The sequence below is a fragment of the Agelaius tricolor genome, unplaced genomic scaffold (genome assembly GCF_023055355.1).
Source record: "Agelaius tricolor isolate 1412-34295 unplaced genomic scaffold, bAgeTri1.0.p SCAF_7, whole genome shotgun sequence".
Taxonomy (NCBI): Eukaryota; Metazoa; Chordata; class Aves; order Passeriformes; family Icteridae; genus Agelaius; species Agelaius tricolor.
In genome coordinates this window covers 27,426,857-27,441,582 of record NW_027269267.1, presented here as the reverse complement: position 1 = coordinate 27,441,582, position 14,726 = coordinate 27,426,857, and the positions used below count along the sequence as shown (strand labels likewise).

The 14,726-nt window shown below is 43.5% G+C and overlaps 1 protein-coding gene across 1 annotated transcript in view; it reads left to right on the top strand.

Annotated features, from left to right (window-relative positions):
• Nucleotides 1-14,726, top strand: part of SH3RF3 (SH3 domain containing ring finger 3) — a 246,912-nt gene that overhangs the window by 208,597 nt on the left and 23,589 nt on the right. Inside the window, exon 8 of the mRNA XM_071430728.1 lies at nucleotides 2,774-3,078. Coding sequence (XP_071286829.1) covers nucleotides 2,774-3,078 — 305 coding nt within the window. The remainder of the gene's footprint in view (nucleotides 1-2,773; nucleotides 3,079-14,726) is intronic.

Genomic DNA, 14,726 nt, shown 5'->3' with positions numbered 1-14,726 from the left:
AGCATTGGCAGGCAGGGTGATCCAGGGACCACAGAGCTGTTCCAAAACCTCACAACCAGTTTTCCAACCTTTCCAGAAGGTTCATGAGATTGTTGTTTTAATTAAATAACTCTTTGCCAGATAAATAAAGGAAGTTTTCACAATTATCAGTAATTATCTCCATAATGGCTGTCCTCACCAGCATGCTGTGGACCAGAGCCCGTGCAGGACAGGTCAATGCACTGACTTTTGGAAAAGCTTTTCAAGAGAGGCAAGCTGGCAAAATATTCAAATCACGTTTCTGTTGGCTTGCAATATACATGAGTAACAAATCAATTTTCTACAAGGCCACTAATGTAGGAACACACCCAAAACGAAATATGAGTGGTGTAGAACAAAAATAGCCTTCAGTGAGCATTGCTAATTAATAGCATGTTTGATGCAGCACAGTCCAGATCCAGAGATCCCAGAGCAAAGGCATACATTGTAACAGTAAGCAGATGAAACTACAGAATAAAATGTGAGAACTCTGCTCAGAGTTGATTTTTCACAGGCCATTTCTTTTACTGTTTCTCATGTTTTATGTTTCCTTTGTGTCTGGAAACACCAAGTCTTACATGAAAGAGGTGATGTACCAAATATGATTATCAAATCAGTGTTCTGCATCCAGGTACATGCAGAGAAATTCCATTAGTATGCTTTCTCTCTAAATTTAGGAAAGTCATTGCTCCCTACAAACAGTAGTTCAAAACCTAGATCCTACAAGTTTAACTATCCCAAAAAAATTAGATTTCTCATAGCAAAATTGCTTATCACTCAGGTTCCAAATGGGAAAATCAGGAGGGAATAATTTCCAGATAACTAGTGAGTACCTTGCCTGGCTTTCTGGAAGTGAATTGCACTTTCAGAGCATGTTCTTAGTAGTCCTGGGAGGGGATGATGATAACTAATAGTAAAAAGAGTCTTGAAGGCATTTGTAATAACAACTTTTAGGGCCTTCCTCATTCTACATAGTAAAGTGATATCAAGTTACAGACTAGCTAAAAATAGTGTAGCTGATTTGCCATAAACATTAGTAAAAAAAAGATGTTATAGAGGAGCTTCTGTAAGGGAGAATCATATAAACTTTGGAGGTGCTAATCTGATGAGGACTGGCCCATCATGTTTAGTATCACATCAGATAATAGGGCAGAAGGCTGGAGTGAAATCTCCTCCTGGCAGGAGTGCTCAGCTGCTGTAGTGAGTATGGCTAATGGCACTCTATCAATCTAAGTCCTGCAATGGGTGCCACTTGATAACCATAGGAATAGAAGCTAGTGGTTTGAGTTGTTCTAGCATTGTTGTTTAGTTATAGATTCAGTGAACTCCAGCTGCATAAAAGTTTGTCATCCAGATGAATTTGTCAGAAAATGACAGATCAAAGTTAATCAGAAATTTTCCAGTAAAATGCAACTTGGTCAAAGAAAAGCTGATTTGCTGGACTCTAAGTTTTTTTGTCAGGAATGGATGTAATTCAACCAGACCAACCATGAAGCTGTACTGGTTTATGTAAAGGGAACTGATGGCTTTCCAGAGCTGTTCTCCACATAAGAGAACAGTGCAATGACCACATTCTATGTTTTCACATCCCAGGTGAATAACCTGACCAAAATAGAGTCTATTACGGGGTGAGTGAGCATGTTGTGCTCAGAAAAATGTTCAGAGTTCAAATTTTGCACTGAGACACAACTAAACAAGATTATGAAACCTTGAAATCATTTATGAAATGGGCACTTTCCAGCCAGTCTTATTATTGCATCATTTATGTGAGGGAATGTCTGAGTATGGACTCGGCTTTTAGGCTGCACATACTTGAAGTGGAGCTGTATTTAGGTAACACCTAAGCAATCAACCAAGCTGGAAGTCATAGACAACATCATTGTGGAAACAAACACAGAGCTTTGTCACATTTTTTGCATCCTGAAGCATGCAACACACTCTGGAATCCCTGGGGATCTGACCTCATCAGTGTGTCACAGTCACTCTTAAATGGGCGAGCTCTAATTCCTGGTTCCCACTGCTTGCAGGCAGGATTTGCTTAGCAGGAGCAGCCAGACTAACAGGCACTGCATAGTCCCTTAGGGACTTTGCTGGCAGAGAGGAGGCTGAGCTCAGAAATCCTCCGGTGAATTTCTGCTTAATTTATCCTGTGCAGCACAGTGATGTGATGTTGATCATTTTGTTAGGGCTGAAACAAGACACCTCCTTTTGTAATTGCTGTCTGCAGGGTCAGCGTGGATCATCTGGGCTAACCCCTTAGGTCCTGTGCTGCATTGCTCCAGAACGGATCACCTTAGGAGGAGGGCCTGGGGGTGCAGGAAACAGCTCAGCTGGAATGAGATGATGTATTTTTAAAAGGCAGCAGGTTAGGTATTTGTTTCCAGGCACGGGCAGGGATAGAGAATATCATTCCCCAGTGGCATCACTGGGGGAAACAAGCAAATTTTGGTGACTTTGGGCAAGGCTTTGCAGCCAGGAGGGGAATTAGCCAAAAACACTTGCAGGATGAGATATCCTGGCCAGCTTATATCCCCATCGGGCCCTTGGCACCTTCACAGACAGAATCACAGAACATTCTGAGTAGGAAGGGACCCACAAGGATCATCGACACCAGCCCTTCAAGCGAATGGTGCCCAAGGGGACCGAACCCACGGTGCTGTTGACACCGTGCTCTGCCCAAGTGAGCCACGGCCACTGAAGGGCCTATGGAGGCCGTGCGAGGGCAATGTAACCGTGCTCTCTGCTCCTCCCGCAGCGCACCCGGCAGTGCCGGCCCCGGAGCGACCCACGGCCACGGTCTCGCCTCTGCGGACGCCCAGCTCTCCCTCCCGCCTGCCCGCCGCGGCCATTCGGCCTCACCCCGCCGTGTCCCCGCAGCACGGCCACCAGCCGCCCGCGCCGGGAGCCCGGCCCCTCATCCCGCTCACCTCCGCCGCCGCCGCCATCACCCCGCCCAACGTCAGCGCCGCGCACCTCAACGGGGACGTGGGCAGCGGAACCCTGGGCGGCCCCGCCGCGCCCGGGCCTGCCGGCAAAGCCGAGGAGAGGAAGAACGAGAAGGTAAGGGCCGCCGGGCCTCTGTGTGCCTCGTGCTGCTGCCGCGGCGCCCTCCCACAGGGCTGTTGAGGAGGCACCCTGCGAAAGCTGGGTTCCATCGCCAGACAGCTTGGGCATCCTCATCTCACACTACTTGCACACTTCATCTTTCCCCCCACCACCGTACTCACACTGCTCTCGTGTTACCTGCTCACGGATGGGAAACAAGGCTGGATGGGCTGAATTTGTGTGTTTCTGCCAATGATCAGCGCCGAAATCTGTAAATTTGCAGTGGTGCAGTGAGATGTAGTGGGCTCTAGGCTATCAGAGCCGTATGGCGAAGAATCCGTCTGCCTCCCTACATCAAAGAGGCCGATGGTGGTACCAGCCACACAGCAGGTGCCTCAGGCACAGCAAAACATTGGCTCCTGAGTGGTAGGAGATGTTTCACTCTTCCAGAAACATCTCAATTTCTTCAAGAAACTCTCATTGCAGTGGCACAGCCAAAGGAGAAGAGGGCAATGGGATACTGCTGGATGGGATGTAGGTACAGCGTACAGTAGGGTCCATCTCTTAGGGGCCAGCAGTGGGACTGATAGCTGGGTACGGGCTCCCTGGCACACCTTGCTAAGGAAAACCAGCTTTAAGGAGGAGAGCTGCTTTAAGCACCCAGCCTTTTAGGTTCTTGGCAAATATTTTGCTTTTCCCAAATGTTTACATTGTGTCAGCAGTTCCTATATATCAATGCTGAAGATTATCTCTGTACTGGCTAGCAGAGCAAGATCCTGGTTTGTATCTGAGTAGGAGGAAGAGATGTGGGGGCCTGCTTTTCCTTTGAACCTGAAAAAAATCCTTTCCATATGTTCCCTGAGCTTTTCCATGGTGACAGACACATATACAGTAAACAGTTTCTTTGTACATGGTAATACTGAGCTGGCAGGTCTCATGTGTCCTCCAGGCCACAGAGAACCCATAGTTGCACAAAATGAGGAATATGAGTTTTAAAATGCTTTCCTTAATCCTGTCTTGAATTTTCTCTGAATGCATTTTGTTGAAAGAAGAAGGGTGTAGAAATTCTGCCCTGGATGTGACATTCAGGTATGTGCTTACAAAGAACAGCTCTCAGGTATGAATCAAGGTCTGCATGCAGTGGAAACAGAACCACACCTGCTACTTGTGCAAGTCCAAGGAAGGGAACAGCATTTGGCAGGAGGTGGTAGAGCTGCACATTGCCTCAGAGCATTGTGTACTGGCTTATTTATTACTTCCTAAAACACATTAAGTGATAGGTCCATATATTTTAATTCATGTGATACTACACATGGAAAGTCTGTAGGCAAAATTATATCGAGCACAATCCTGAGATACTGGTTAATTTTTCCCAAGTGGTTGCAGCCTAAAGTTACTGAATTGGGATGCAGAGGAGTGAAGTTAAGAGGTTTTTGATCTCCATGCATGAAGAGGAGAAGGAAATAATACACAACATCATTGCAATGGGCGTTGCCAAAGACCAGTTCACTATCTGGGAAGTATCAGAGAGAAATAACCATAAAAATTATCATTTCTGACTCAGTTGGGCAATACATAACTGCCCTGGCTGAACAACATATTCCTGGATCTGATCCATGTTCACTTTCATTTTAGAAAGATCTGAATTAGCAATGTTTCCTTTCTTTTTAGAAATAGTGACTGATGTTTGGCCAGATAAGTTGACTTACTCTTTGCTAAGCCCAAATATTTCTTTGAAGAAATTGAGAGCTTGGATAATGCCAGAAGGAAAGCCATATAACTATTCAGAAAGGTATCTGTGAGTCAGAACTGGAACCATATCTGTAACAGGGCTTGATATTTTCAGAGTGAAGGCTGTTTGGGCAGGTTTTTTGGTAAATAGGAAAGTGTCATAACACTCAGAGGGAATATCAGTGGAGAAAGGCAGTATCTGTTATCAGTACACATAATAGGGAAAAATCAGAAAATATCGAGGAGGAAAAACAGGAGAGATCTAGCTAGCAAGCTTCCAGATAAGCAAAGATCAGAAGCAACTTTTTTGAGTTCAGTTTCATTATATTAATCAGTCAGGTATTTTGAGATTAAAGGAGCAGAGGGGAAGTTAGTAAGAGGAGAGGTAATAAGGTCTTCAGCTCTATTGAACACAGGATGGAAGAAATGCACAGGTAATTATCTCCTGAGAAACTGAGATTAGCAATTCATGTGTGATGTAAATTGTAATGTGTCATAAAATTAGCGTTGCTGTTAGAATCAACAATTTTTGGTGTCCTATGAAGTTGTTAGCTTTAATCCTGCCTTAGTCTTTCCAGTGTCTTTTGTAGGATACCACTGAGGAAAAAGGCTGAATGATCAGAGAATAACTGGTTTGGGAGACATTTTGTTGTTATTAACCATGGTTTTCTTTCATTGGAATTGTCAGTGTGAGTTCACTATGGTACAGAGGGCACATAGTTCATAAGAAAAAGTAGTTTGCATTCAGGGATGGACGTGATAAGGATCCATTGTTTTTCTTGGTTCTTTTGAGGGCTGTGGAGATAAATTGCATTTTTTGCATTTATCACTCTAGTATGGTGAGATATATTGGTCCTTGGGGAATTTTCTTCAGATTATAACTTTAGTAATGTTGGTTGTCTGCTTGAAGGCTGGGTTGGGAGATAGTGGGGGAAAGTGTTTTAAGATACGATCTCCTAAAAATTTATGTTTTATGATTTCCCATGTTGATTCCATTCAGGGATACTAAATGTGACACCAAGAGGCAGCTTCTGCAGTGAGTCCGTGTATGCTGTTTGTGTTGCTTGTTCCAAGATGGAATGAACTTCAGTTCAGGAAGAGCCTTGCTGTGTGTATGGTGCAGTCATCCCTGTTAATGCTTTCCTCTGTGAAAATATTTATATGCCAATAAAATAAAAAATAAAAAATATCACAGGTTCCTGCTGGTCTACAACAGTCACATGTAGGCAAATCCCACAATTTCTCTAAAATCAAGGGACTCCAATTCCAACTCTTACTCATTTCCTTGTGGCTTAAAGGCAACTGTCAGAAATAATCCTAAGGATTATGGTTTTCAGATCAGCATGAATGATTTTCTTGCTCATTTTCTATTAATATAGCAAAAAAATCCCTAGGTCTATTTTTGACATCTCTAGTTCTCTGCTTCAGCTTATTTCTTGAAAATCTTGATCCAAATTTCCAAACTGCAGGTGAACCTTGGTACTTACATTCATTTAGGTACCCTAATAATATTGTCTTACTGTCATATTCCTGCTGACTTAAGCAGGAGGTAAATTTCTGCCTCCATGCCAGTCTTCACTTGTTGGTATGCATCTAATCCTGGAGTGTCCCATCTGCAACTGGGCTTGGGCTCCACATCTCAGCTCCTTCACCAGCCTCCTGTCTCCTTAGGGAACAGTTTTGAGCATGGTCTCCTTTACCAGCTGCTGATAGTAGCTGATGAAAAACTGTGACATAGACAGTGCTGAAGTCCACTGTGCAACAGTACTTGGAAAGTACTCTGGGAGCCAAGCAGGCTGAGAAGTAGAGCACTTGAAAATCAAAGAAGTTTCAGTGCTGTTCAGGCACAGTAGGAAGTAGCAGGAAAGGCGGCTCCCGCAGGGCAGCCCAGACGCTGCAGGAATGACAAGTGGCCTGAGTAAAGGTGAGGGAGCACGGCAAAGTCTAAGAGGTAACAGTGGTCAGGGCAGCAAAGGAGAGAGAAGAGCAGTGGCAGCTGCTGGGAGATAGAGCAGGGAGCACCAGGGAAGTGGTGCAAGGTGAAGGGTGCTGTGCAAAGCCCAGAGGAAGGGGTCCTGAAACAAGGAAGTTGAAATACAGGGTGAAATGTGTCTAAATGTGTCTAAAGAAGGCAGTGGAAGAGAGGAAAGTGTGAAGGAGATTCTTTATTCTTTTGCTCAAATACTTCCCACTTGAAGCATTTTTTTTTCTTTTTCCAAAAAGGAGGTTCCTTTCCCCAGAAGTAAAATGCTAATTTTTCCCCAGAGTCACTCTATGCCAGGTTAGGGATGGGAGCATCCCTAAGACATCACAGGGCCAGGCGAGAGGCAAAACAGAGCAAATGGACAACATCCATTTCCTTTAGGGGTGTGGAGTGATAGCAGGGTTCCTTTGAGTTCTTTATCATTTGTTACTAATATCTGCATGTGTAGCCGTCTGAAAGTCAAAAAATTCAGTCCCACTTCCCAAATCTTCTGAACATCTGAAAGAAAGACATGGAGATCTCAGCTGTGGAATTGGAGCAAAACTGTATGGTTTGGGGGCTTTTTAAAATAGGGATCCTGCTTTTTTGGGCAGGAATACTACCCAGTTCAACTGGTAGATTACAGCTAACAGCTTGTAATTATGGTATGACTACTGCTTTGACCTTGCTCAATTTTTGCTATAATAGTTTCTGCTGTACATAATCTGGGTTGATGCTTAATACTACTGATAAAACCACTTGTTTGAATGAATTAATGCATTTCTCATTAAATGAGCTCCTCATTATGTTAATCAAATCAAGCAAATCATGCTGGGTGGTTTGACCACTGTAATTAAACTTTCTTTAAAATCCAGTCATTTGGCTTTTGATGAGGATTTTGATTAAACTCTTCCAAAATGTCTGGCCCAAGAGCTGACAGAGAGGAAAATAAGAGCTTGTGCTATCAAGCAAGTCATTAATTCGTCACTGTGTTACAGCAATTCCTTACTGTTTTACCTAGCCCAAGTATATTGAAATATTTGAAAATTGGCAATGTAAAATTAAACATTTCTTACAAGTATGCTGAGAGAACAAGTCTGTTTGCAGCTTTAAATTTAGGAACTGGGTCCCTGGAATATATAGTGGATCTAGATTAACAAGTTACAACAAATGGGAAAATAGACTAGGCTGCTGTTTCCTGATGTTAAGATAAGAAGAGATACATCTTCAGAAAATTACTTTGAACACACACCAACAGTTTTGCATGTGAAGACTAAATCAGTACACATCTGTCTGTTTTCACCAGTGTCACTCACTTTCTCAAGTATCAGTCCTGCTCAAAATAAATGCATTCCTCAAATGATACAGTATGTTTGGCATGATTCTGGTGTGAGAACTACATTGCAAAACAGAACGAGCCAAGGCCTATTTTCTGGCCCTGCAAATGTCCCTGCATGACTTGTATCCATGCCTCTAAGCTTTTTTTCTGCCCAAAATAGGATGGCTGCATCTAGACTGCTCATCAAGAACAGTCCTGGTAAGTGGTGTGGCACAAACTACGCTCCTGTGTTGTCCTGAGAGAGTGTTAGTTCATAGAGTCATAAAATATCCTGACTTGGAAGGGACCCACAAGGATCATCAAGTTCAACTCCTGGCCCTGCACAGGACAACCCCAAGATGCACACCATGTACTCAGGAGCGTTGTCCAAATGCTTCTTGAGCTCTGTCGTGCTGGTTCTGTGACTGCTTCCCTGGGGAGCCTGTTCCAGTGCCCAGCCACTGTCAGGGTGAAGAAATTTTTCCTGATATGCAACCTAGACCTCCCCTGGCACAACTTCAGCCTATTGCCTCGGGTCCTGTCACTGGGCACCAGAGAGGAGAGATCAGTACCCGCTCCTGCACTGCTCCTCGTGAGGAAGTTGTAAATTGCTGTAAGGTTTCCTCTCATTCTCCAGGATGAGATAAGCTACCTCAGAAGCTCCTCACATGATTTCCCCTCAAGGCTCTTTACCATCTTCGTGGTATGCTCTCTAATAGCTTTATATGTTTCTCTAATAGCTTTATATGTTTCTTATATTGTGGGCCCAAAACTGCACACAGGACTTCAGGTAAGGCTGCACCAGTGCAGAGTAGAGCAGGAAGCTGATATAAGCCATGCCCACAAAGGTTAATGGATGCAGACATAGCTTTGTTGCTAAATCCTGACCTTGTCTTTTATGCCAGAATAGACATGACCAGAGAGACTTCCCTCTCCACCACTCCCCCTTCCTGTCAGTGCCTTTCTCATCCTTCTCCTAAATTGCAGCCCAGTGCCCAGTCCTACCTGGCAGCGTCCCTCAGGGCAGGCCTCCTGCATGCACTTAGTTGCCCATTCTGGCTTTATGAAGGATCAGAAACTAGATCAAGGCCCTTTAGAAATTTGGCTTCGTAAACTCTTGAGATGCTCTTTGACCTTAGCTCACATTAGCTGTCCAATTAAGCTATCAGATGGTCAACCTGAAACTGCCTGAAGAACCAGATTCTACACAGTTATGCACTCGCAGTTTTTACTTACTCTTAGTCTCTGCATTGCAACTTCTTTTTATATTAACTTGTCCCTGACTGAAAGGGATTTGTTATCACTTCATATCCCCAAAGACATTTTAATTCCTTATCTAGAAAATGAAAGATCAGTCTCAAAAGTGAAGTGTTGAGGACTTGCAAGGACTTTGTAGATATAAAATTATGTGACAAAAATAGTGGTCACCTGTGATGAGAAGGGGAAGCTAAGGACAGAGTTGATGCAAGCAGCTTTTTCAGATACTAAGTCTATGAGGCTGACCCCAAGTTTCTAGAAGAGGAATTCAGTCTTCTTAGCAGATATGAAATTATTTAACATTTTTCAATTTGGGAAAAATATTTCCCTTATGTTAAACTAAGAAAGCCCACTAAGCTGCACAGGTGTGAAACGGAATGATAACAACTGAGTGATGAAATGAAAACAGTGCAAGACATAGCAATAAAAAAATTGCACAAGACCAGAAGAGCCTGACTTGAATTCTTAGAATAAGTGTAGGATGCATTAAGAGGGAGCAACATTGGAATAGAAATCTAAAGGTTTGCATCAAAAAGAATAAATTCTGTGACACTAATGTTCCTGAGTAGTCTGTAAGACATCTGAGTTGATCCAAGAGCCACCAACACCAGCATTTCACGGATCATTTTCAGAATCAGCTATGAATTTTCAGTGTAACATGTTCCGGTTTGTTTCTTGGTAAGGATGCTTTAATCTGGAATGTTTTAGTTCAGTTCTTTCAAGATTTGTGCACAGAATACATACTGTTAATCCATTTCCCCTCAACAAAGGCAAAGGGACTGTCTTCATCACAAATGCGCCACTGCTTCCCATGCTCCAGAAAGTGAATCTTGGCTCAGTGACCAGCAAGTGATTCACCAGAAACTTGGCCAGGGAGCAGAAATCTCTTTTTCTGGTCATGTGAACTCAGGCCACAAAGTTCTGTTTTAGGGCAGAAAATTCATGCTTAAAATCTCTCCAGCACCTTCTCCTTCATCATTAGAGCTCAGTTTGAAAGGACAAAAACCTGGCAACTCAGTGATGAATATTTTAAAGCTGGCAAATTACCCAGCGAAAAGCATGAGCCCCAGCTGTCAAAACATAGAAAACTTAAGCTTTACAATAAAACAGATTTCTGTTATTTCTGACTGGCTAGGATTCTTTTGCTTAGATCAAGGGCAATAAGTCATTGATCAAAATTTCTTTTTCTTCTTCACATTTTTGATGTTAGGAAATGCTTTCAAACTCCCCACAGATATTTCAAGCGCTGACTTTGCTGCCAAGCAGTCTCCGAAAGCTATTCCTTTTTTCTCTCCTCTCCCCCCGCCTCTGCTTATCTGCCTCACAGTGCTGTCACAGGATTTCTCAAGTGTCCGCAGTGGATTTCTCTAACACTCTTTTGAGTGGTTCTGTGCTGCATTCTACGGCCTTAAGGGGAAGTGGATCCTGGGGAAGAGAAGCTGGAGAGTGCTTTAACTTCAAGAGGAAATTCAGTTTATCTGCTAACTGGAGATGAAGCTGTTTGGATGCCAAGGCACAGAATTCTCCTGGCACCTGTAGAGACCTAATTTTATAGCACAGAGGACCCAGGAGCTTTTTCTAAATCCTTAGCACGGCTGGAGGAAGAAAGTAGAACTGACAAAAGAAAGAGCATGCAAGGGAGCACTGGAAGCAGAAGGCTGGAGGCGTATGTGTGCGCGAGTGTGTGTCTGCGTGTGAGCATCCCGGCACTGGTGTTCCCATGGCATTCCCCTGCCTGCAGAAGAAATCATGCAGGACCAGATGGCTGGATGGGGCCAGGCTGTGGGTGGGGATGGCAAGTACGTCCTTGGATCAGTCGGGTGAAATGTAAGTGCTCTTGTGCTATCAGTGGGAGACGTTGACACATTCCGCCTGTTGCGGGATCATAGGGACTAATCCCCACCCCAGACCACACAGCTCTGCAGCTGAGCATCCCCTCATGCCTTCTGCCCTCTCCCTGCCCTGTTCCTGAAGAACACGTTTTCATCTCTCATTCCCTCATGGCATCAAGGTCCCAGTCCCTATGCATGGCTTGAAAAGCCCAGAGTGTGAATGATCTTCCTGTCCCCATAGTTCTCCTTTCTGCCTGAAGCAGTAACGCACAGAGCTGGCATGAGCTGACACTACCTCACCACTCCCAGGAAGGAAGAAATGCACGATGAAACCATTCCAGCGGAAAAACAGAGTAGGAAGCTGGATGCCTTGAAAACAATGAAACAACTTGCAGTGTGTCAGAGTTGGTGGCATCTTGGCATCCCGCACATTCAGGACTCATTTGTTTTCTTCAGTGGTTTTCCAGCTGTGAATTCACAAACCAGTAAGTCTTAAACCACCAAGAGGCAACAGAGATTACTCACTGAGCTACAAGAAATTTAATTTTAACTGCCAATGCATTTTTTTTTAATGGAAACGAAGGCTGAACTTTCCTGTGAAAATTTTCTCTAATCAACTTTTCAGTGCCAATGTTTCTGTTTCCTAGGTGGGTTAAAATATCTACAGTCAATGCAGAAATCTTTCAGCAAGCTCTACTAGAAGAATTACGTAAACTGAAAGAAATTGCCATTTCTGACAAAACATCAATACTGTAGGAATAGCATGTTGAAACAGTCAACAAATATCTGTGGCATGTTTCTATTTTTGGTATGTAACTCAAGGGCATAACCAAGTTGTAGCAAAGGGATATTTATCTTATTTTGTACACTTTTGTTTATTATTCATATTGCAGAAGCAGTATAAAAATGTACAACCCCTCAGCCTTTCTTTAGCAAAATAGTAAAGCCACTTTCAGTTGAAAAAAATAACAATGCAGACTGACTCTAATGTCTCAAGCATCTAGTAATTTTCTTCAGACCAAGTGAAGACATGGAAGTCTCTGAAGGACTGAAAAAAAAATCTTACTATTTTGCCCTCTGGAGAAAAGATGAGTGTCAGGAATTCAAAAAGCACACCATGCAAAAGTCACTTTTCTGACACTACATCTGCAGGCTGCCTGTAATCGATTAATATAGTGTGTCAAGCAGTCAACCTTCTAAAAAGCAATTTATTATAAAGGCAGAACTCAACCTGTTGCTTTACCTTTTTTTGCATATATTTTGTTTGGTTCATATTCACTGACATGCTTCTGTAAGTTAATACTGCAGAAGCTGTAATACTAACCTTCAGTCTCAGATCACTGTGTTCAGCAGACTAGAAGCAGATTGGCATTGGCCTTCATCACCAGATGCCTTAGGGAGAGAAGAAGTAATTTAATGCAAGTCCATGGCCAACTTACTTTGCAGTAAAGTAGATTTCCTGTGCTGTAGTTTCTTGTCCCAATTCATTATCAGTCCAGAACTAGTATATTTTTAATGGATCTAGGTGGCTTTTTTTATGACCTCAGAGATCTCTATTCCGTCCTGTACAACGTCATGTTATTTTTCATATCTTTAGTCTTGAGACAGAAGAGGGAGGAGGTCAGGCAGGCAGATCCTATCAACACAATGGTGCCTGCTGTGGCAAGGGAAATGAATAAACTAGGCTTTGACCAGGACATAGAAGAGGAAACTGATTTTCCAACTTTTAAAATTTTTCTGGACAGGTTTTATATCCAAGCCAGATACTCCTGGTTGGCAGACTTCGAGTGAGCCTGCCTGAGAGATACAACTGGCCAGCAGATACAGTGGCACAGGAGGGGTACTAAGAATGGTGGCCCCAAAGCCTGGAATGGATTTCCATTCATCATCCGTGAGGAAGTCAGGTAGATGCTGACTTCCCACCACAGATGTCTAACTTTTCTTGAAATTGTTCCACTAAGACAGTTCTGCAACTTCCCTGAACAATCCATTCCTGTCCTTTCATGTTCCTCAGGTCAGAAAATTATTGTCCCTCACAAATCTTTCATGGCTATAATTCAATCTTGCTTCTTCATGTCTTGTTCCAGATGGAACTGCTGATCAGCTTTCCTTTGACAGCCTTTCACATGTTAGAGAACTAATAATGTGTTTGGTCCTTCAGAATTCTCTTTGTTCAACCTCACTGAGCCCAGTTCTTTGCCTTTCTTCACAGTAATGTTTTCTAGACCTCTGATTACACTTTCATCTCTCCTCTGGGCAGTCTGCAGCTTGCTGGAGTCTTAAGGTAGGGTAGTGGAGTAGCGTCCCAGAGTGGAGTTGTGCCGAGATCTTGTTAGTGCAAATGGGGGTGGAGTAAGCACTTTCCATTACTTATATATGAGTTGTTTACAGATAAAGCTTGTCTTTTTCACAACAGCATCTTGACTCACTCCCAGTTTGTGATCCAGTGTAACTTCTATGTCCCTTTGCAGAGCTGTTGGCTGGCCAGTCACTCCTCATATTGCAGTGTGCATTTGGTTTCTCATTCCCAGCAGTTGCATATCATGCTTGTCTTTGCAGATCTCATTATGGGGATTTGGGATCATTTCTCAATTTTAGGAAAATTGTTTTGAATTCTTACCCTTTTAATCCTGCTGTTGTGGATTAACCCTGGCAGGCAGCTTAGACAGCCACTCACTCACTCACTCACTCACTCCCTGCCACAGTGGTAAGGGGGAAAGAATCAGTAAAAGTGAGAAAACTCATGGAATGAGATAAAGACACTTCAATAGGTAAAGCAAAAACTGCCACACAAGCAAAGCACAACAGAGAATTCACTCACCATTTCCCACTGACAGGCAGGTCTTCATCTCTGTTACAGTGATGCTGACTTGGGATGACAAACACCATCACCCTGAATGTGCCCCACTTCCTACCTCTTCCCCAGGCTTTCAATTGCTGAGCATGATGCCATATGGTCTGGGGTATCCCTTTGGTCACCTAGGGTCAGCTGTCCTGGCTGTGTCCCTGGCTGCACCCCCAGCCCCCTTGCTGGTGGGGTGGGTGAGAGGCAGAAAAGGCCTTAACAATGTGCAAGGGTGCTTGCTAACTAAAACAGGGCATACTACTGTTGTGTGGTCACAAATCCAAAATACAGCACCATACAAGCTACTATGAAGAAAATGAACTCTGTCCCAGGTAAAACCAGGACACTGCTTGGGGACTCAATCAGCTCAGTGCTCACTGCTGGTTTTAGAATACACTCAGTAGCTCACATAGCAAGTAATTAATGGAAAGATTGACTAGCACTAGGACTGAGACAAGCCCTAATGGTACCTACTTGAAATGTCCTCATGGTTTGACAGAAAATCATTAACTGGAAAGCATTGCAAAGCAACTGGTAGCATCTGGTTATCTGTGGTTGGAATTCTGAAGCAGCATGAATACTGCTGAGTTAAAAAGAGGGAGACTGGAAGGGGGTCCTCAGACAAACACATTGCTGTTCTGGCAGGAAGGAGAGTGCAAGGCATTCATCATATTGCCTACTGCTCTGGGAAGATTGTCAGATACAGCAAAGTAATCA